This window comes from Panulirus ornatus, chromosome 44 (genome assembly GCF_036320965.1).
Source record: "Panulirus ornatus isolate Po-2019 chromosome 44, ASM3632096v1, whole genome shotgun sequence".
Lineage (NCBI taxonomy): Eukaryota > Metazoa > Arthropoda > Malacostraca > Decapoda > Palinuridae > Panulirus > Panulirus ornatus.
In genome coordinates this window covers 4,252,540-4,274,238 of record NC_092267.1, presented here as the reverse complement: position 1 = coordinate 4,274,238, position 21,699 = coordinate 4,252,540, and the positions used below count along the sequence as shown (strand labels likewise).

Sequence of the window (21,699 nt, the reverse complement as noted above, 5' to 3'; positions counted from 1 at the left end):
GAAAATGGGGGCAAATGAGAGTTATGGGGGCAAATGAGAGTTGGGGTGAGAGTATCATTAAATTATAAGGAGGATAAAAAGATGTTTTGGAAGGAGGTAAATCAAGTGCATAAGACATGAGAGCAAATGGAACCAACGGTGAAGGGGGTTAATGGGCAGGCAATAACAAGTAGTGGTTAAGTGAGAAGGAGATGGAATGAGTATTTTGAAGATTTGTTGAATGTGTTTGATGATAGAGTGGCAGACATGGGATGTTTTGGTCGAGGTGGTGTGTGAAGTGAAAGGTTCTGGGAGAATGCTTTGGTAAACAGAGAAGAGGTAGTGAAAGCTCTGCGGAAGACAAAAGTCGGGAAGGCGGAGGCGTTGGATAGTATTGCAGTGGAAGTCATTAAAAAAGGCAGTGACTGTGTTGTTGATTGGGTTGGTAAGGATATTCAATGTATGTATGGTTCATGGTGAAGTGCCTGAGGATTAGTGAAATGCATGTATAGTGCCATTGTACAAAGGCAAATGGGATTAAGGTGAGTGTTCAAATTACAGAGATATAAGTCTGTTGAGTATTCTGGGAAATTATATGGGAGGGTAATGATTGAGAGGGTATAGGCATGCACAGAACATCAGATTGGGGAAGAGCAGTGTGGTTTCAGAAGTGGTAGAGGATGTGTGGGTCAGGTGTTTGCTTTGAAGAATGAATGAGAAATACTTAGAAAAACAGATGGATTTGTATGTATCATTTATGGATCTGGAGAAGGAATATGATAGAGTTGATAGAGATACTTTGTGGAAGATATAAAGAGTATATGGTGTGGGAGGTAAGTAGCTAGAAGCAGTGAAAAGTTTTTATCAAGGACATAAGGCATTGGGAGGTGAGTTTGAATGGAGAAAAACTGGAGGAAGTGAAGTGTTTTAGATATCTGGGAGTGGATCTGTCAGCGGATGGAACCATGGAAGCGGAAGTGGATCATAGGGTGGGGGAGGGGGCGAAAATTTTGGGAGCCTTGAAAAATGTGTGGAAGTCGAGAACATTATCTCGGAAAGCAAAAATGGGTATGTTTGAAGGAATAGTGGTTCCAACAATTTTGTATGGTTGCGAGGCGTGGGCTATGGATAGAGTTGTGCGCAGGAGGATGGATGTGCTGGAAATGAGATGTTTGAGGACAATGTGTGGTGTGAGGTGGTTTGATCGAGTAAGTAACGTAAGGGTAAGAGAGATGTGTGGAAATAAAAAGAGCGTGGTTGAGAGAGCAGAAGAGGGTGTTTTGAAATGGTTTGGGCACATGGAGAGAATGAGTGAGGAAAGATTGACCAAGAGGATATATGTGTCGGAGGTGGAGGGAACGAGGAGAAGAGGGAGACCAAATTGGAGGTGGAAAGATGGAGTGAAAAAGATTTTGTGTGATCGGGGCCTGAACATGCAAGAGGGTGTAAGGAGGGCAAGGAATAGAGTGAATTGGAGCGATGTGGTATACAGGGGTTGACGTGCTGTCAGTGGAGTGAATCAAGGCATGTGAGGCGTCTGGGGTGGACCATGGAAAGCTGTGTAGGTATGTATATTTGCGTGTGTGGACATGTGTATGTACATGTGTATGGGGGGGGGGGGGTTGGGCCATTTCTTTCGTCTGTTTCCTTGCGCTACCTCGCAAACGCGGGAGACAGCGACAAAGTATAAAAAAAAAAAAAAAAAAAAAAAAAAAAAAAAAAAAAAAAAAAAAAACATAAGGCATGTGTACGAGTAGGAAGAGAGGAAAGCAATTGGTTCCAGTGAATGTCAGTCTGCAGTATGGGTGCATGGTGTCTCCATGGATGTTTAATTTGTTTATGGATGGGGTGGTTAGGGAGGTGAATGCAAGAAATTTTGGAGAGGGGCAAGTATGCATTCTGTCGTAGATGAGAGAGCTTGGGAGTGAGTCAATTGTTGTTCGCTGAAGATACAATGCTGGTGGCTGATTCAGGTGAGAAACTGCAGAAGTTGGTGACTGACTTTGGTAAGTGTGTGAAAGAAGAAAGCTGAGAGTAAATGTGAATAAGAGCAAGGTTATTAGGTTCAGTACGGTTGGGGGACAAGTCAATTGGGAGGTAAGTTTGAATGGAGAAAAACTGGAGGAAGTGAAGTGTTTTAGATATCTAGGAATGGATTTAGCAGCAAAAGGGACTATGGAAGCAGAAGTGAGTCACAGGGTTGGGAGGGGGTGAAGGTTCTGGGAGCATTGACGAATGTGTGGAAGGCGAGAACATTATCTGAGAGAGCAAAAATGGGTATGTTTGAAGGAATGGTGGTTCCAACGATGTTATATGGTTGCAAGGCATGGGCTATAGATAGTGTTGGGTGGAGGAGGGTGGATGTGTTGGAAATGAAATGTTTGAGGACAATATGTGGTGTGAGGTGGTTTGAACGAATAAGTAATGAAAGTGTAAGAGATATGTGGTAATAAAAAGAGTGTGGCTGAGAGGGCAGAATATGGTGTATTGAAATGGTTTGGTCAAATGGAGTGAATGAGTGAGGAAAGACTGACAAAGAGGACATATATTTCAGAGGTGGAGAGATCGAGAAGTGGGAGACTAAACTGGAGGTGGAAGGATGGAGTGAAAAAGATTTTGAGCGATAGGGGCCTGAATATATAGAAGGGTGAAAGGCATGCAAGGAATAGAGTGAATTGGAACAATGTGGTATACCGGGGTTGACATGCTGTCAATGGATTGAACCAGGGCATGTAAAGCGTCTGGGGTAAACCATGAAAAGTTTTGTGGGGCCTGGATGTGGAAAGGGAGCTGTGGTTTCAGTGCATTACACATGACAGCTAGATACTGAGTGTGAATGAATTTGGCCTTTGTTGCCTCTTCCTAGCTCCATCTTGCATGCACGTGGGGGGAGAGGGGGTGCCATTTCTTGTGTGGCGGGGTGGCAGTGGGAATGGATGAAGGTAGTATGTATGAATATGTACATGTGTATATATGTATATGTCTGTGTATGTATGAGTAAGTATATGTTGAAATGTATAGGTATGTATATGTGCATGTGTGGGCTTTTATGTATATGCATCTGTATGTGGGTGGGTTGGGCCATTATTTCGTCTGCTTCCTTGCGCTAACTCGTTAATGCAGGAGACAGCGACAAAGTAAATACTATTTATATTTATTTATTTTGCTTTGTCGCTGTCTCCCTGCGTTTGCGAGGTAGCGCAAGGAAACAGACGAAAGAAATGGCCCAACCCACCCACATACACATGTATATACATACATGTCCACACACGCAAATATACATACCTATACATCTCAATGTACACATATATATACACACAGACACATACCTATATACTCATGCACACAATTCACACTGCCTTTATTCATTCCCATCGCCACCTCGCCACACATGGAATACCATCCCCCTCCCCCCTCATGTGTGCGAGGTAGCGCTAGGAAAAGACAACATAGGCCCCATTCGTTCACACTCAGTCTCTAGCTGTCATGCAATAATGTCCGAAACCACAGCTCCCTTTCCACATCCAGGCCCCACACAACTTTCCATGGTTTACCCCAGACGCTTCACATGCCCTGATTCAATCCACTGACAGCACGTCAACCCCGGTATACCACATCGATCCAATTCACTCTATTCCTTGCCCGCCTTTCACCCTCCTGCATGTTCAGGCCCCGATCACTCAAAATCTTTTTCACTCCATCTTTCCACCTCCAATTTGGTCTCCCACTTCTCCTCGTTCCCTCCACCTCCGACACATATATCCTCTTGGTCAATCTTTCATCACTCATTCTCTCCATGTGCCCAAACCATTTCAAAAAACACCCTCTTCTGCTCTCTCAACCACGCTCTTTTTATTTCCACACATCTCACTTACCCTTACATTACTTACTCGATCAAACCACCTCACACCACACATTGTCCTCAAACATCTCATTTCCAGCACATCCACCCTCCTCCGCACAACTCTATCCATAGCCCACGCCTTGCAACCATACAACATTGTTGGAACCACTATTCCTTCAAACATACCCATTTTTGCTTTCCGAGATAATGTTCTCGACTTCCACACATTCTTCAACTCTCCCAGGATTTTCGCCCCCTCCCCAACCCTATGATTCACTTCCGCTTCCATGGTTCCATCCGCTGCCAGATCCACTCCCAGATATCTAAAACACTTTACTTCCTCCAGTTTTTCTCCATTCAAACTTACCTCCGAATTGACTTGACCCTCAACCCTACTGTACCTAATAACCTTGCTCCTATTCACATTTACTCTTAACTTTCTTCTTTCACACACTTTACCAAACTCAGTCACCAACTTTCTTCTTTCACACACTTTACCAAACTCAGTCACCAGCTTCTGCAGTTTCTCACATGAATCAGCCACCAGCGCTGTATCATCAGCGAACAACAACTAACTCACTTCCCAAGCTCTCTCATCCACAACAGACTTCATGCTTGCCCCTCTTTCCAAAACTCTTGCATTCACCTCCCTAACAACCCCATCCATAAACAAATTAAACAACCATGGAGACATCACACACCCCTGCCGCAAACCTACATTCACTGAGAACCAATCACTTTCCTCTCTTCCTACACGTACACATGCCTTACATCCTCGATAAAAACTTTTCAATGCTTCTAACAACTTGCCTCCCACACCATATATTCTTAATACCTTCCACAGAGCATCTCTATCAACTCTTTATCATATGCCTTCTCCAGACCCATAAATGCTACATACAAATCCATTTGCTTTTCTAAGTATTTCTCACATACATTCTTCAGAGCAAACACCTGATCCACACATCCTCTACCACTTCTGAAACCACACTGCTCTTCCCCAATCTGATGCTCTGTACATGCCTTCACCCTCTCAATCAATACCCTCCCATATAATTTACCAGGAATACTCAACAAACTTATACCTCTGTAATTTGAGCACTCACTCTTATCCCCTTTGCCTTTGTACAATGGCACTATGAAAGCATTCCGCCAATCCTCAGGCACCTCACCATGAGTCATACATACATTATATAACCTTACCAACCAGTCAACAATACAGTCACCCCCTTTTTTAATAAATTCCACTGCAATACCATGCAAACCCGCTGCCTTGCCGGCTTTCATCTTCCGCAAAGCTTTTACCACCTCTCTGTTTACCAAATCATTCTCCCTAACCCTCTCACTTTGCACACCACCTCGACCAAAACACCCTATATCTGCCACTCTATCATCAAACACATTCAAAAAACCTTCAAAATACTCACTCCATCTCCTTCTCACATCACCCTACTTGTTATCACCTCCCCATTAGCCCCCTTCACTGAAGTTCCCATTTGTTCCCTTGCTTTATGCACTTTATTTACCTCCTTCCAAAACATCTTTTTATTCTCCCAAAATTTAATGACACTCTCTCACTCCAACTATCATTTGCCCTCTTTTTCACCTCTTGCACCTTTCTCTTGATCTCCTGCCTCTTTCTTTTAAACATCTCCCACTCATTTGCATTACTTCCCTGCAAAAATTGTCCAAATGCCTCTCTCTTCTCTTTCACTAATACTCTTACTTCATCCCACCACTCACTACCCTTTCTAATCTGCCCACCTCTCACGCTTCTCATGCCACAAGCATCTTTTAAGCAAGCCATCACTGCTTACCTAAATACATCCCATTCCTACCCCACTCCCCTTACCTCTTTTGTTCTCACGTTTTACCATTTTGTACTCAGTCTCTCCTGGTACTTCCTCACACAAGTCTCCTTTCCAAGCTCACTTACTCTCACCACTCTCTTCACCCCAACATTCTCTCTTCTTTTCTGAAAACCCCTACAAATCTTCACCTTTGCCTCCACAAGATAATGATTAGACATCCCTCCAGTTGCACCTCTCAGCACATTAACATCCAAAAGTCTATCTTTCACGCACCTATCAAATAACACATAATCCAATAACGCTCTCTGACCATCTCTCCTACTTACATATATACACTTATGTATATCTCTCTTTTTAAACCAGGTATTCCCAATCACCAGTTTTTCTCAGTGCACAAATCTACAAGCTCTTCATCATTTCCATTTACAACACTGAACACCCCATGTACACCAATTATTCACTCAACTGCCATATCACTCACCTTTGCATTCAAATCACTCATCACTATAACCCAGCCTCGTGCACCAAAACTACTAACACATTCACTCAGCTGGTCCCAAAACACTTGCTTCTCATGATCTTTTTCTCATGCCCAGGTGCATATGCACCAACAATCACCCATCTCTCTCCATCCACTTTCAGTTTTACCCATATCAATCTAGAGTTTACTTTCTTACACTCTATCACACTCCCACAACTCCTGTTTCAGGAGTAGTGTTACTCTTTCCCTTGCTCTTGTCCTCTCACCAACCCCTGACCTTACTCACAAGACATTCCCAAACCACTCTCCCCCTTTACCCTTTAGCTTCGTTTCACTCAGAGCCAGAATATCCAGTTCCTTTCCTGAAACATACTACCTATCTCTCCTTTTTTCTCATGTTGGTTACATCCACACACATTTAGACATCCCAATCTGAGCCTTCGAAGAGGATGAGCACTCCCTGCGTGACTCATTCTGTTTCCCCTTTCAGAAAGTTAAAATACAAGGAGGGGAGGGTTTCTAGACCCCGCTCCCGTCCCCTCTACGACAGGTGAGGAATGTGTGGGAAGTAGTCTTTCTCCTCTATCCCCAGGGGGAGGAGGAATGGTATGTATTTAGGGAAGCAGTGATGGCTTGCACAAAAGATGCATGTAGCATGAGAAAGGTGGGAGGTGGGCAGATTAGAAAGGGTAGTGAGTGGTGGGATGAAGTAAGATGGTTAGTGAAAGAGAAGAGAAAGGTAGTTGAATGATTTATGCAAGGAAGTAGTGCAAATAACTGGGAGATGTATAAAAGAAAGAGGCAGGAGGTCAAGAGAAAGGTGCAAGAGGTGAAAATGGGGGCAAATGAGAGTTATGGGGGCAAATGAGAGTTGGGGTGAGAGTATCATTAAATTATAAGGAGGATAAAAAGATGTTTTGGAAGGAGGTAAATCAAGTGCATAAGACATGAGAGCAAATGGAACCAACGGTGAAGGGGGTTAATGGGCAGGCAATAACAAGTAGTGGTTAAGTGAGAAGGAGATGGAATGAGTATTTTGAAGATTTGTTGAATGTGTTTGATGATAGAGTGGCAGACATGGGATGTTTTGGTCGAGGTGGTGTGTGAAGTGAAAGGTTCTGGGAGAATGCTTTGGTAAACAGAGAAGAGGTAGTGAAAGCTCTGCGGAAGACAAAAGTCGGGAAGGCGGAGGCGTTGGATAGTATTGCAGTGGAAGTCATTAAAAAAGGCGGTGACTGTGTTGTTGATTGGGTTGGTAAGGATATTCAATGTATGTATGGTTCATGGTGAAGTGCCTGAGGATTAGTGAAATGCATGTATAGTGCCATTGTACAAAGGCAAATGGGATTAAGGTGAGTGTTCAAATTACAGAGATATAAGTCTGTTGAGTATTCTGGGAAATTATATGGGAGGGTAATGATTGAGAGGGTATAGGCATGCACAGAACATCAGATTGGGGAAGAGCAGTGTGGTTTCAGAAGTGGTAGAGGATGTGTGGGTCAGGTGTTTGCTTTGAAGAATGAATGAGAAATACTTAGAAAAACAGATGGATTTGTATGTATCATTTATGGATCTGGAGAAGGAATATGACAGAGTTGATAGAGATACTTTGTGGAAGATATAAAGAGTATATGGTGTGGGAGGTAAGTAGCTAGAAGCAGTGAAAAGTTTTTATCAAGGACATAAGGCATGTGTACGAGTAGGAAGAGAGGAAAGCAATTGGTTCCAGTGAATGTCAGTCTGCAGTATGGGTGCATGATGTCTCCATGGATGTTTAATTTGTTTATGGATGGGGTGGTTAGGGAGGTGAATGCAAGAAATTTTGGAGAGGGGCAAGTATGCATTCTGTCGTAGATGAGAGAGCTTGGGCAGTGAGTCAATTGTTGTTCGCTGAAGATACAATGCTGGTGGCTGATTCAGGTGAGAAACTGCAGAAGTTGGTGACTGACTTTGGTAAGTGTGTGAAAGAAGAAAGCTGAGAGTAAATGTGAATAAGAGCAAGGTTATTAGGTTCAGTAAGGTTGGGGGACAAGTCAATTGGGAGGTAAGTTTGAATGGAGAAAAACTGGAGGAAGTGAAGTGTTTTAGATATCTAGGAATGGATTTAGCAGCAAAAGGGACTATGGAAGCAGAAGTGAGTCACAGGGTTGGGAGGGGGTGAAGGTTCTGGGAGCATTGACGAATGTGTGGAAGGCGAGAACGTTATCTGAGAGAGCAAAAATGGGTATGTTTGAAGGAATGGTGGTTCCAACAATGTTATATGGTTGCAAGGCATGGGCTATAGATAGTGTTGGGTGGAGGAGGGTGGATGTGTTGGAAATGAAATGTTTGAGGACAATATGTGGTGTGAGGTGGTTTGAACGAATAAGTAATGAAAGTGTAAGAGATATGTGGTAATAAAAAGAGTGTGGCTGAGAGGGCAGAATATGGTGTATTGAAATGGTTTGGTCAAATGGAGTGAATGAGTGAGGAAAGACTGACAAAGAGGACATATATTTCAGAGGTGGAGAGATCGAGAAGTGGGAGACTAAACTGGAGGTGGAAGGATGGAGTGAAAAAGATTTTGAGCGATAGGGGCCTGAATATATAGAAGGGTGAAAGGCATGCAAGGAATAGAGTGAATTGGAACAATGTGGTATACCGGGGTTGACATGCTGTCAATGGATTGAACCAGGGCATGTAAAGCGTCTGGGGTAAACCATGAAAAGTTTTGTGGGGCCTGGATGTGGAAAGGGAGCTGTGGTTTCAGTGCATTACACATGACAGCTAGATACTGAGTGTGAATGAATTTGGCCTTTGTTGCCTCTTCCTAGCTCCATCTTGCATGCACGTGGGGGGAGAGGGGGTGCCATTTCTTGTGTGGCGGGGTGGCAGTGGGAATGGATGAAGGTAGTATGCATGAATATGTACATGTGTATATATGTATATGTCTGTGTATGTATGAGTAAGTATATGTTGAAATGTATAGGTATGTATATGTGCATGAGTGGGCTTTTATGTATATGCATCTGTATGTGGGTGGGTTGGGCCATTATTTCGTCTGCTTCCTTGCGCTAACTCGTTAATGCAGGAGACAGCGACAAAGTAAATACTATTTATATTTATTTATTTTGCTTTGTCGCTGTCTCCCGCGTTTGCGAGGTAGCGCAAGGAAACAGACGAAAGAAATGGCCCAACCCACCCACATACACATGTATATACATACATGTCCACACACGCAAATATACATACCTATACATCTCAATGTACACATATATATACACACAGACACATACCTATATACTCATGCACACAATTCACACTGCCTTTATTCATTCCCATCGCCACCTCGCCACACATGGAATACCATCCCCCTCCCCCCTCATGTGTGCGAGGTAGCGCTAGGAAAAGACAACATAGGCCCCATTCGTTCACACTCAGTCTCTAGCTGTCATGCAATAATGTCCGAAACCACAGCTCCCTTTCCACATCCAGGCCCCACACAACTTTCCATGGTTTACCCCAGACGCTTCACATGCCCTGATTCAATCCACTGACAGCACGTCAACCCCGGTATACCACATCGATCCAATTCACTCTATTCCTTGCCCGCCTTTCACCCTCCTGCATGTTCAGGCCCCGATCACTCAAAATCTTTTTCACTCCATCTTTCCACCTCCAATTTGGTCTCCCACTTCTCCTCGTTCCCTCCACCTTCGACACATATATCCTCTTGGTCAATCTTTCATCACTCATTCTCTCCATGTGCCCAAACCATTTCAAAAAACACCCTCTTCTGCTCTCTCAACCACGCTCTTTTCATTTCCACACATCTCACTTACCCTTACATTACTTACTCGATCAAACCACCTCACATCACACATTGTCCTCAAACATCTCATTTCCAGCACATCCACCCTCCTCCGCACAACTCTATCCATAGCCCACGCCTTGCAACCATACAACATTGTTGGAACCACTATTCCTTCAAACATACGCATTTTTGCTTTCCGAGATAATGTTCTCGACTTCCACACATTCTTCAACTCTCCCAGGATTTTCGCCCCCTCCCCAACCCTATGATTCACTTCCGCTTCCATGGTTCCATCCGCTGCCAGATCCACTCCCAGATATCTAAAACACTTTACTTCCTCCAGTTTTTCTCCATTCAAACTTACCTCCGAATTGACTTGACCCTCAACCCTACTGTACCTAATAACCTTGCTCCTATTCACATTTACTCTTAACTTTCTTCTTTCACACACTTTACCAAACTCAGTCACCAACTTTCTTCTTTCACACACTTTACCAAACTCAGTCACCAGCTTCTGCAGTTTCTCACATGAATCAGCCACCAGCGCTGTATCATCAGCGAACAACAACTAACTCACTTCCCAAGCTCTCTCATCCACAACAGACTTCATGCTTGCCCCTCTTTCCAAAACTCTTGCATTCACCTCCCTAACAACCCCATCCATAAACAAATTAAACAACCATGGAGACATCACACACCCCTGCCGCAAACCTACATTCACTGAGAACCAATCACTTTCCTCTCTTCCTACACGTACACATGCCTTACATCCTCGATAAAAACTTTTCAATGCTTCTAACAACTTGCCTCCCACACCATATATTCTTAATACCTTCCACAGAGCATCTCTATCAACTCTTTATCATATGCCTTCTCCAGACCCATAAATGCTACATACAAATCCATTTGCTTTTCTAAGTATTTCTCACATACATTCTTCAAAGCAAACACCTGATCCACACATCCTCTACCACTTCTGAAACCACACTGCTCTTCCCCAATCTGATGCTCTGTACATGCCTTCACCCTCTCAATCAATACCCTCCCATATAATTTACCAGGAATACTCAACAAACTTATACCTCTGTAATTTGAGCACTCACTCTTATCCCCTTTGCCTTTGTACAATGGCACTATGAAAGCATTCCGCCAATCCTCAGGCACCTCACCATGAGTCATACATACATTATATAACCTTACCAACCAGTCAACAATACAGTCACCCCCTTTTTTAATAAATTCCACTGCAATACCATGCAAACCCGCTGCCTTGCCGGCTTTCATCTTCCGCAAAGCTTTTACCACCTCTGTTTACCAAATCATTTTCCCTAACCCTCTCACTTTGCACACCACCTCGACCAAAACACCCTATATCTGCCACTCTATCATCAAACACATTCAACAAACCTTCAAAATACTCACTCCATCTCCTTCTCACATCACCACATAAATATAAATATAATATTTATCCCTAGCCCTAGAGGATAAAAAATACTACCCAAGTATCTACCATGTGCCAAAGAAGGAGATTATATTGGTAGAGGGGATCCTCTCCTGTGTTTTCTATTTCTAAATTGAGGAATATAAGGAGGGTCCACTGAAGGATATTTCCTCTAAAGATTGGTAATCTGTTCTTGACACTTCTTCACTTCCATAGGAAATAGCATACATGCACGAAAGAAATAAAAGACATTTTCTCATATTAGTTCACTATTTCTCATGTTAGCGAGGTAGCAACAGGAACAGACAAAGAAAAGGCCTCACTCACTCACATCTATTCTCTACCTAGCTGTCATGTGTAATGCATCAAAAACCAAATCCTCATCCACAACCAGGTCCCACAGACCTTTCCATGGTTCCTTTTGCTACTTTAAATACTCTGATTCACTCCATCGACAGCAGGTCATCCCAGCATGCCATATTACTCAAATTCACCCTATCCTGTGTATGCCTTTCACCCTCCTGCAAGTTCAGACCCAGAGCACTCAAAAACTTTTTCACACCATTTTTCTGTTCCTTTGAAGGATTTCTGAATTGATTTTTAATGTATACTACAACCCTTTTTTCCATTTGGGAAAGGGGGAATAAGTGTTTGAGTAAATAAATGTATATGAATCTGATGGAAAAAAAAAAAAAAAAAAAAAAAAAAAAAGAGGATGGGAAACTGACCCAGGGTATGGTACTGCTCCAAGAGAATGCCTCTCCACATACAATCCTTGTTTCAGTGACCACTGCAATCATTCCTTACACTTCAGTCACATATATGATGTTGAAGTAAGTTCCTTGTGGAGTTCAAGTACTTTTGCCCAGTACATATTCTAGTAGGTTTTCATGTGTACTGTTGTTAATCATATTTTAATATTTCTTAATCACTCTTTCACAGACATTCATTTCAAGTGGCATGGTGAGAGAGAGAGAGAGAGAGAGATCAAACTTTTAATATATATCTGACTTTTACTAGTTAACTTACGGACAAAAAAAGGGAAAACGGACAGACAGAAGCTACTTACTTCGGTTATTTCTACCACCTCAGCTTCCTTTTCCAATTCATGATCCACTTTATTTTTCAAAGTCTGCTTCAATATATGACTAGGTGGAGGATCAGGCTTAGGAGTAAATGGCTGAACACGTCTCTGATTAGGCTGAACTGGAGAATTCCTTATAATCTGGAGCTGCATGCGTGCTGATATTGGCATAGGAGATGATCCTAGAAGACAACAAGAGAAATCTACTCATAACAAAGAAATCCATGAGTCACCACCTTTAGTAACAAATTACTCATACCTTAAAAGAATTAAGAAGTTTGAATATCCCTCACTCTCCCATGGCAAAGTTCTGCTGGCAATGATGTCTTGAAAATCTAGGAGGTTAAACTATACATCCAGTCTAACTAGTAAGGTACTGCTAGCTTTCCCCATTTGTCATCAACCAGTTTCAAGGAAGTGGCAGATCACTCATTTTAAAACCACTTTCAACCAGTAAGAGTCTTCCACAGTGATAATGCCACAAACTCAATAGCTACTGGAGCCGATTGACCTGGAAGCTCAGAATTTACAGATTGAACACTTCAAACCAAAAGCAGTCAACATCAGTAAACAGAGAGGTTTTTCAGAAGACAGAGGAGATGGCAAGGTAGGATAAGAAAAAATGGAAAGATGCTTACAAGGCAATGATGTTAAGTCTTTCAAACTTCAAAACCTAAATTTCTATCCTTTGTCAAATTGTCCCATAAGCGATGAGAGCATTCCTCCATGAAGGTGGAAAGCTTAGAGAATTATCAGGTAAGAAGACAACATGAAAAAGAGGAAACAAATATCTATCTGGAGGCACACAAGAAAATGTCTCTCCTGGAGGAATTCCATGACATGCAATAGAAATCTACTATGAGTGGACAATGGAATCCTACGTGTTATGTGAATGCCAAACAATTCAATTTGGAGTGGATGATAACGGTATTTCTTTAAAATTTGATGGTTTCATTCTTGGCCAAAAAACTAAAGTTTGGGTTATATTGACCTATAAGAGCTCATCAAGAACAAGACTTTGTGTCTGGACATAGCGTATAATTCACTAACTCTCCTTCCAAAGCCCAAGGCTGAAAGAAATAAGTTTTTATGAGAAGACATTGACGAGCTTAGCTGTCGTCAGCCTCTTTAAGCATGGCAGTATGATCTCTGAGTATGATAGGCTGGCTTTCAATCTGACCGTTCTGATCTAAAGTCTATCAAGACTTGTCACAGACAATAAATTAATTGCTGTAGGGTAGTTAAACAAGATGTAAAAGTACACCAAGACAGAGTTGTCTCCATGTTTTCAGATACAGAGTTATTGAGAGACAAATAAGACTTAAAAGGCAGCATGCATCACAAGAATCCTTAGGTAAAGAGAAACCTTCTAGAAGCTGACATTGTTAAGGAAGGTGATGAATGGGAGCATGCCAAGAAAAGAAATAACCAGGAAGCCTGTCATAAAAAAGATGTGAAGCAAAGTGGGTGATGAAGAAATACATGTCAAGGCTGATGACACAGAGCACTTTAAAGAGAATAATGATTGCAATGAACACCGTAATACGAGTCAAAGCAAAAGAGGAAAATGAAATGTACACTAACCCTAAAGAGGAAACTGCATTCACTTAAGAAAACAGGTGGATAATTCAGCACCTTGTAAATGTGACCTCCATGCACTCACCCTTCCATTCTACCTGTGTATGGGTACCAGATTTCCATTACATCACTTGCAAAGAAACAATGTCATGGGAGAGATTGCCTGACTTTGATGCACATTGGACATGTAATGCAAACCACATAAGGCTGCACTACTGAACTTCAGATGAGTCTTGTTGACTTCATACAGAATGAACAGACACCCAAGCCTGTTGATCCTTCAAAGGTGAAGTGACTTTAACAGTTAGTCTTGTAAAAGAGCTTTGAATGAAAAAAATTGTGGAACTAGGATGTGCCCTAGAAAAGTAACCGAGTTATGAACTTGATTTCTATCAATTCAGTCTCGAGCAGGGTATGTGAATGAATAACAAGGTGAAATAAATATTTACTTTTATATTTATTTTGCTTTGTTGCTGTCTCCCACGTTTGTGAGGTAGCGCAAGGAAACAGACGAAAGAAATGGCCTAACCCACCCCCATACACAATGTATACACACACACATCCACACACGCAAATATACATACCTATACATCTCAATGTACACATATATATACATACACAGACACATACATATATACCCATGCACACAGTTCACACTATCTGCCCCCATTCACTCCCATTGCCACCTCGCCACACATGGAATACCATCCCCCTCCCCCTTCATGTGTGCGAGGTAGCACTAGGAAAAGACAACAAAGGCCCCATTCGTTCACACTCAGTCTCTAGCTGCAATGCAATAATGCCCGAAACCACAGCTCCCTTTCCACATCCAGGCCCCACACAACTTTCCATGGTTTACCCCAGACGCTTCACATGCCCTGATTCAATCCACTGACAGCACGTCAACCCCGGTATACCACATCGATCCAATTCACTCTATTCCTTGCCCTCCTTTCACCCTCCTGCATGTTCAGGCCCCGATCACACAAAATCTTTTTCACTCCATCTTTCCACCTCCAATTTGGTCTCCCACTTCTCCTCGTTCCCTCCACCTCCGACACATATATCCTCTTGGTCAATCTTTCCTCACTCATTCTCTCCATATGCCCAAACCATTTCAAAACACCCTCTTCTGCTCTCTCAACCATGCTCTTTTTATTTCCACACATCTCTCTTACCCTTACATTACTTACTCGATCAAACCACCTCACACCACACATTGTCCTCAAACATCCCATTTCCAGCACATCCACCCTCCTCCGCACAACTCTATCCACAGCCCACGCCTGGCAACCATACAACATTGTTGGAACCACTATTCCTTCAAACATACCCATTTTTGATTTCCGAGATAATGTTCTCGACTTCCACACGTTCTTCAACTCTCCCAGGATTTTCGCCCCCTCCCCCACCCTATGATTCACTTCCGCTTCCATGGTTCCATCCGCTGCCAGATCCACTCCCAGATATCTAAAACACTTTACTTCCTCCAGTTTTTCTCCATTCAAACTTACCTCCCAATTGACTTGACCCTCAACCCTACTGTACCTAATAACCTTGCTCTTATTCACATTTACTCTTAACTTTCTTCTTTCACACACTTTACCAAACTCAGTCACCAGCTTCTGCAGCTTCTCACATGAATCAGCCACCAGCGATGTATCATCAGCGAACAACAACTGACTCACTTCCCAAGCTCTTTCATCCACAACATATATATACATTTTCAGTGTTTTAGAAATATGAATATCTTATCTTGTATACTCTATTCTACTGTAAATGCAAATCTATTATATCTTTTAGTTGTTAGTGTTTGTAAAATTATAGTTGTTTAGAACTGATACAGTTTATAGTTTATATACTGTATATGTTTGTTTCTGGAAGCACTGTGCTGAAGATGCACTCTGCCAGTGGCCTGTCAAGGGTGAGGCACTAAAGGCTAAGAAGTGGCACTAGAATCCACCGGTTATGAGATGACATAAAGGAGCTACGTTGCAGTAGTTGGTAGGCAGCCAACGACCAGGGAGGTACATTACCAGTACCACCCACCTGGGTATCGGTGGAGTTAGTGAGCCAGCACTTTAGTGGCTGTAAAGTTGCACTCCTTTGACCCAGGTAGCTTCTTTTCTTTCTGCCTCACTAACATGTGGACTACTGGCATTCTATTTACAAACATACTATAACTCCTTCTCATTTGTAACACTTGACAACACAACTCACACAGCCTATTCTTTTTAAATCTAGATTTTCCTGCAATGAGCACTATGTGCTAGCCCTACCTTTTGGTAAAATGGCAGTAGGAAGGGACATTTAGGCAGGAGCATCAGGTAGAAACATTAGGTGGAAGTATTAGGTAAGAGCATTAGACAGAAGAAGTAGGTGGGAGCATTAGACAGAAGTAGTAGATAGGAGTATTACAGTGGTAGTAGGTAGGAGCACTAGATGGTAGTCATTAGGAACATTAGGTAGGAGTCCCTGCAAACACTGTGCTAGAGTTGCCCTCTGCCAATGGCCTGTTAAGGGTGAGGCACTAAAGGCTAAAAAGCAGTACTAGAGTTTTTTAGTTATGGAGACTCTGTTGCCATGACCAGCTCTGTGAGGGAATTCTATTTGGAACAGGCATCAGAGATATAGTCAGATAGATAGTCTGTTGGGGATGAGAGAGCTTGGGAAGTGAGTCAGTTGTTGTTCGCTGATGATACAGCGCTGGTGGCGGATTCATGTGAGAAACTGCAGAAGCTGGTGACGGAGTTTGGTAAAGTGTGTGGAAGAAGAAAGTTAAGAGTAAATGTGAATAAGAGCAAGGTTATTAGGTACAGTAGGGTTGAGGGTCAAGTCAATTGGGAGGTGAGTTTGAATGGTGAAAAACTGGAGGAAGTGAAGTGTTTTAGATATCTGGGAGTGGATCTGTCAGCGGATGGAACCATGGAAGCGGAAGTGGATCATAGGGTGGGGGAGGGGGCGAAAATTTTGGGAGCCTTGAAAAATGTGTGGAAGTCGAGAACATTATCCCGGAAAGCAAAAATGGGTATGTTTGAAGGAATAGTGGTTCCAACAATGTTGTATGGTTGCGAGGCGTGGGCTATGGATAGAGTTGTGCGCAGGAGGATGGATGTGCTGGAAATGAGATGTTTGAGGACAATGTGTGGTGTGAGGTGGTTTGATCGAGTAAGTAACGTAAGGGTGAGAGAGCTGTGTGGAAATAAAAAGAGCGTGGTTGAGAGAGCAGAAGAGGGTGTTTTGAAATGGTTTGGGCACATGGAGAGAATGAGTGAGGAAAGATTGACCAAGAGGATATATGTGTCGGAGGTGGAGGGAACGAGGAGAAGAGGGAGACCAAATTGGAGGTGGAAAGATGGAGTGAAAAGGATTTTGTGTGATCGGGGCCTGAACATGCAGGAGGGTGAAAGGAGGGCAAGGAATAGAGTGAATTGGAGCGATGTGGTATACAGGGGTTGACGTGCTGTCAGTGGATTGAATCAAGGCATGTGAGGCGTCCGGGGTAAACCATGGAAAGCTGTGTAGGTATGTATATTTCCGTGTGTGGACGTGTGTATGTACATGTGTATGGGGGGGGTTGGGCCATTTCTTTCGTCTGTTTCCTTGCGCTACCTCGCAAACGCGGGAGACAGCGACAAAGTATATAAAAAAAAAAAAAAAAAAAAGATAGTAAAAACATGAAGACACAACTGATTGAGGGTAACGGCTCTGAATCTTAATGGGATAACTATTGAGAGTAAGAGGAGGTAGCTTGTGGAGAATTTTAAAAGTTATAGTTTGGATGTGATGTGGACTGGAGAAACCCATATTCTTGGGTAAGATAAACGGAGTAAAAATGGAAATGATGATAGCAAGAATTAATTGTAAGGCCTTGACTTGTAAATGCCTGTGCCTGAGACTCCACAACATAGAATCGAAGCAGTCATCATTGTTCTAGCCCCTATAGAGTAATTCCTTCCCTGTAGGGCCCATATACTTCAAAGGCATTGGAAAAAAAAAAAAAAAAAAAAAAAAAAAAAAAAAAAAAAATGAACGGGTAATACAAATGAAATAAAGTGACTGGCAGAGGAGAAAGTATGGTTGAGACTGATATGCATGTCCTGAATCATCTATAGATCCCGTAAAACAAATTTACTAGTTTACTGAAAGAATTAACCCTCCACATGACTTCATCCATTTCAAAGAAAATAAATAAATGCAATGAGTAACACAAGAAGTGTAGGAGGAGGGCAGGGTAGGGCACAACAACCCCATCCCTGATGCCACCATAGCTCCCTCACCAAAATATACATGCAAACACTCAAACCACATTGCTAGATTTCTCCCAATATAATTATAAGTATTAAAAAACATTTAAGGGAGGTGGGTAAGCTGCTCTCTGCTGATGACATGGCGCTGAGGGAGAAAACTGCAGAAGCTGCTTTCTGGGTTTGGGAGAGTGTGTGAAAGGACAAAGTAAAGTGTTAATGTGAGGAAACATAAGGTCACAGGGATAAGCTGGGGAGATAAATAGGATGGTCCTTGTGTGTTTTAATGGTGAGATCATGTAGACAATAGAGTATTTTAGACACCTGGGAGTGAACATGGCAGCAGATGCAACCATCAAAGTTGAAGCCAAGAGGCAAGTGATGGCACCAACGTAATGGACACACTGAGAATTGTTTGGAAAGAGGTCACTGTCTTGGAGGGAAAAGAGGGTATGTTTGATGATTTAGTAGTCCTGATGGTGTTGATTCAGCATGTCAGTAAATCTAGTGACCACAACCTAAATCCTAAGAAATAAGTTGGATGGATTCACTGATGCATAATGTGATTCCATCTTTACATGTAAATGAGCTTTTACCCTAAAGGTGAACTAGGCTACATTGCAGATCTTCACAAATACCAAAAAAAAAAGTCAAACAATGTAATCCCAAACACCAATATTTGTGGAGCTCGAAAATAAAAACACAGTTTTACTACAACACTTTACTCACCAGCATCTATGTTCTGAGTTGAATGAACTTCTTTGCTAGATGCTAGGGTACTTCTGAACTTCATGGATGAAGCTTGAGGACTGTTTCCCATTAATTTGACTTTTCTTGTGCTTTTAACTGAAGATCTTGCCAAATTTTCACGTTTTGGTGATGGTGTTACTGCCTTTGTTTTAGACACTACAGAGGGTGGGGATGTTGCCATTCTTTTTAATGGCTTTATCTGGGTGGCTGCAGAACTGTTAGCAGGTGCCAACATCCCTGACTTCATCACTTCATGGGCTGAGGTTGCAGGTGCCTTCCTCACTTGTTGTGTCTTGGTAACTGGTGGACTTGAAGTGACACTCTCCCTAAAATTCTTAGGAACAATGCATTTTGTGCTTGCCCTAGTCTTACGACGAGAGGCGAAATTCCCTGAAATGGAAACTTTTTTACCAAAAGTAGGGGATGGGCTTGTAGCCTTTACCATCTGCAAAGACCCAGAGTCTGAAGTTTTCTTTTGACTCAGAGAATGGTTTACAGACTTCGAATTTTGAAGTGTCTGCCTGGAATAGCTTGTCTGAACATCAAGCTTTTGATCAGCTGAAGGGCCAAGCCTCCTTTTCTTTGCTGGTTGTTCCACCTGAAACCAAAGAAGGATGGCATTAAATTCATATCTTTAAGTCCACATAGTAGTAATAAGAGTGTTTGAGAGACTTGAGAGACCAGAAGGAGGTGCGTTGAAATGGTATGGACATATGAAAAGGATGAGCGAGGCCAGACTGACTACGAGGGTATATGTTCTAAGTGGAGGGAACCAGGAGGAAAAGAAGACCAAGGATGAGATGTAAGGATGGCATTAAAGATGCTTTGAATTATTTGGGGCCTGAACATGCATGAGGGTGTATTTCATGTATGAGACAGCAAATTGAAGCATGTGGGTGATGTGCTGTCAATGGGCAAGTGAAGTGGTTGGGGGAAACCACAGAAAGGTCTGTGTAGATTGGCTGTGGACAGGGGTCTCTGGATTCAGTGCATTAAATGAGACAACCAGAGAGTGGATGTGAAAAAATAAGAATGTTCTGTTCCTGGCACTAACTAACTGAGGGGCAAAACAGCAAAAATGAAGAAAAAACATAAACACATAACACAATTTTCTTTTTCTTTCTTTCATACTATTCGCCATTTCCCGCATTAGCGAGGTAGCGTTAAGAACAGAGGACTGAGCCTTTGAGGGATTATCCTTACCTGGCCCCCTTCTCAGTTCCTTCTTTTGGAAAATCAAAAAATGAGAGGGGAGGATTTCCAGCCCCCTGCTGGATTAATAATCCTAAACTGCAATTTTTCTTTATTCCCTGGGATAGAGAAATAAGAAAATTATATATCTCATGTGTCACAACAGGTGACCAATAGGGGATTAGAAGCCCATCCTCCTTGTGCTACTGTACTATTACTTTCCAAAAAAGTGTTTTGATTACTGAGAAACCTTTTCTCTCTGAAGCAGTACCTTGTGGGTAAGATCTATTCCTAGGAAAAATATTGGGTCTAGATTCCTTCCTATCCTCTTCAAACTGGTAACAAAGCAATGCTCTATCACCCTTTTCAGTCAGTCTGAATTGCCAAAGCTTTTGCTTGAATACTGGGGTTTGCTCTCTTAAGCCAATCAGTAACTGCCCTTTGGCTAATGTCACCATCCCGCTGGCTCTCAGGAAGACAAATCTGTCACAGTTCATGGATCAGTGCCATTCCAAGGGCATGAAAAAAGGCATGGAAATAACCGCTTGTAAGGCAATGCCTCAGAGAAAAGGTTTTTCATTCTTCAAAACCCATATCTCTTATCTCTTTCATGCTATGTACCCTGCGAGCATGACAGCACATCCAAAAAAAATGTAGGAGAAAAAAATGCAAACAAAAAGGTAAACAGTTTATCTTATACCTTAGATGGCAATCTAAGATGTACTGAAAACTCACTTGGAGGAAACTCTAGAGCCATAAATATTTTTGAGGAAGAGTAAGGTAAAGCTAACTCCCTAACATCATTTGCTCTAGCATACAGCCAAGGATGAGCCAACATAAGTTCCTGCTCCAAGAAAAATATGGTTTTTAAGGAAATCCCTGGTGATTCTAAAATATTTTGAAGATATTTAACTGGAGAAAGGGCACAATATCCTACTGAACAAACTTTCCAAGGTGAATGAAAAATGGAACCATTTCACGCTTAAATGGTTTAATTCTTCGCCTAAAACAGGGATTCGATTTTTAACAACAGTCAGAAGGGTTCAACATGAAAAAGCAAGGTTTTTGTGTCTGAACAAAGTATGTAATTCAAACTTTTTTCCACAGTCGAAAGTAAAAAGGAAAATAGTATTTCAAAATATTTTGACAATGAATGGTTAAAATGCCAGGAAATGTAGAGGAAGCAAGAAGAGAACTCTAAACATAAAGCTTTGCTAACTTCCATGGCCTCAGAATCTTCAATGAAAACCTCAAAGGTTAACTAAATGAGTGGTACTGTCTTTGAGGACAAAAATATGAGGATAGGGAGAAAGAATGCTTCCTATGTATTCCCTGCATGATGTAGAAGGCAACTAAAAGGGGAGGGAGCTGGGGGCTGGATATCCTCCCATCCTGCTTCCTTATTTATTTATATTTATTTTACATTGTCCCTCTAAGGCTCACTCCTCTGTTCTTACTGCCATCTCGCTAATGCAGGATATGGTAAATATGAAAAAAAAA

General features: G+C 42.1%; 1 protein-coding gene across 3 annotated transcripts in view; it reads right to left on the bottom strand.

Annotated features, from left to right (window-relative positions):
* LOC139762680 (uncharacterized) overlaps positions 1–21,699 on the bottom strand; it is a 168,236-nt gene that overhangs the window by 100,121 nt on the left and 46,416 nt on the right. For all 3 annotated transcript variants that reach the window (XM_071687637.1, XM_071687638.1, XM_071687636.1), the window contains exons 5-6: positions 18,988–19,606; positions 12,419–12,615 (exon numbers count right to left, since the gene is read on the bottom strand). In XM_071687637.1, coding sequence (XP_071543738.1) covers positions 12,419–12,615; positions 18,988–19,606 — 816 coding nt within the window. The remainder of the gene's footprint in view (positions 1–12,418; positions 12,616–18,987; positions 19,607–21,699) is intronic.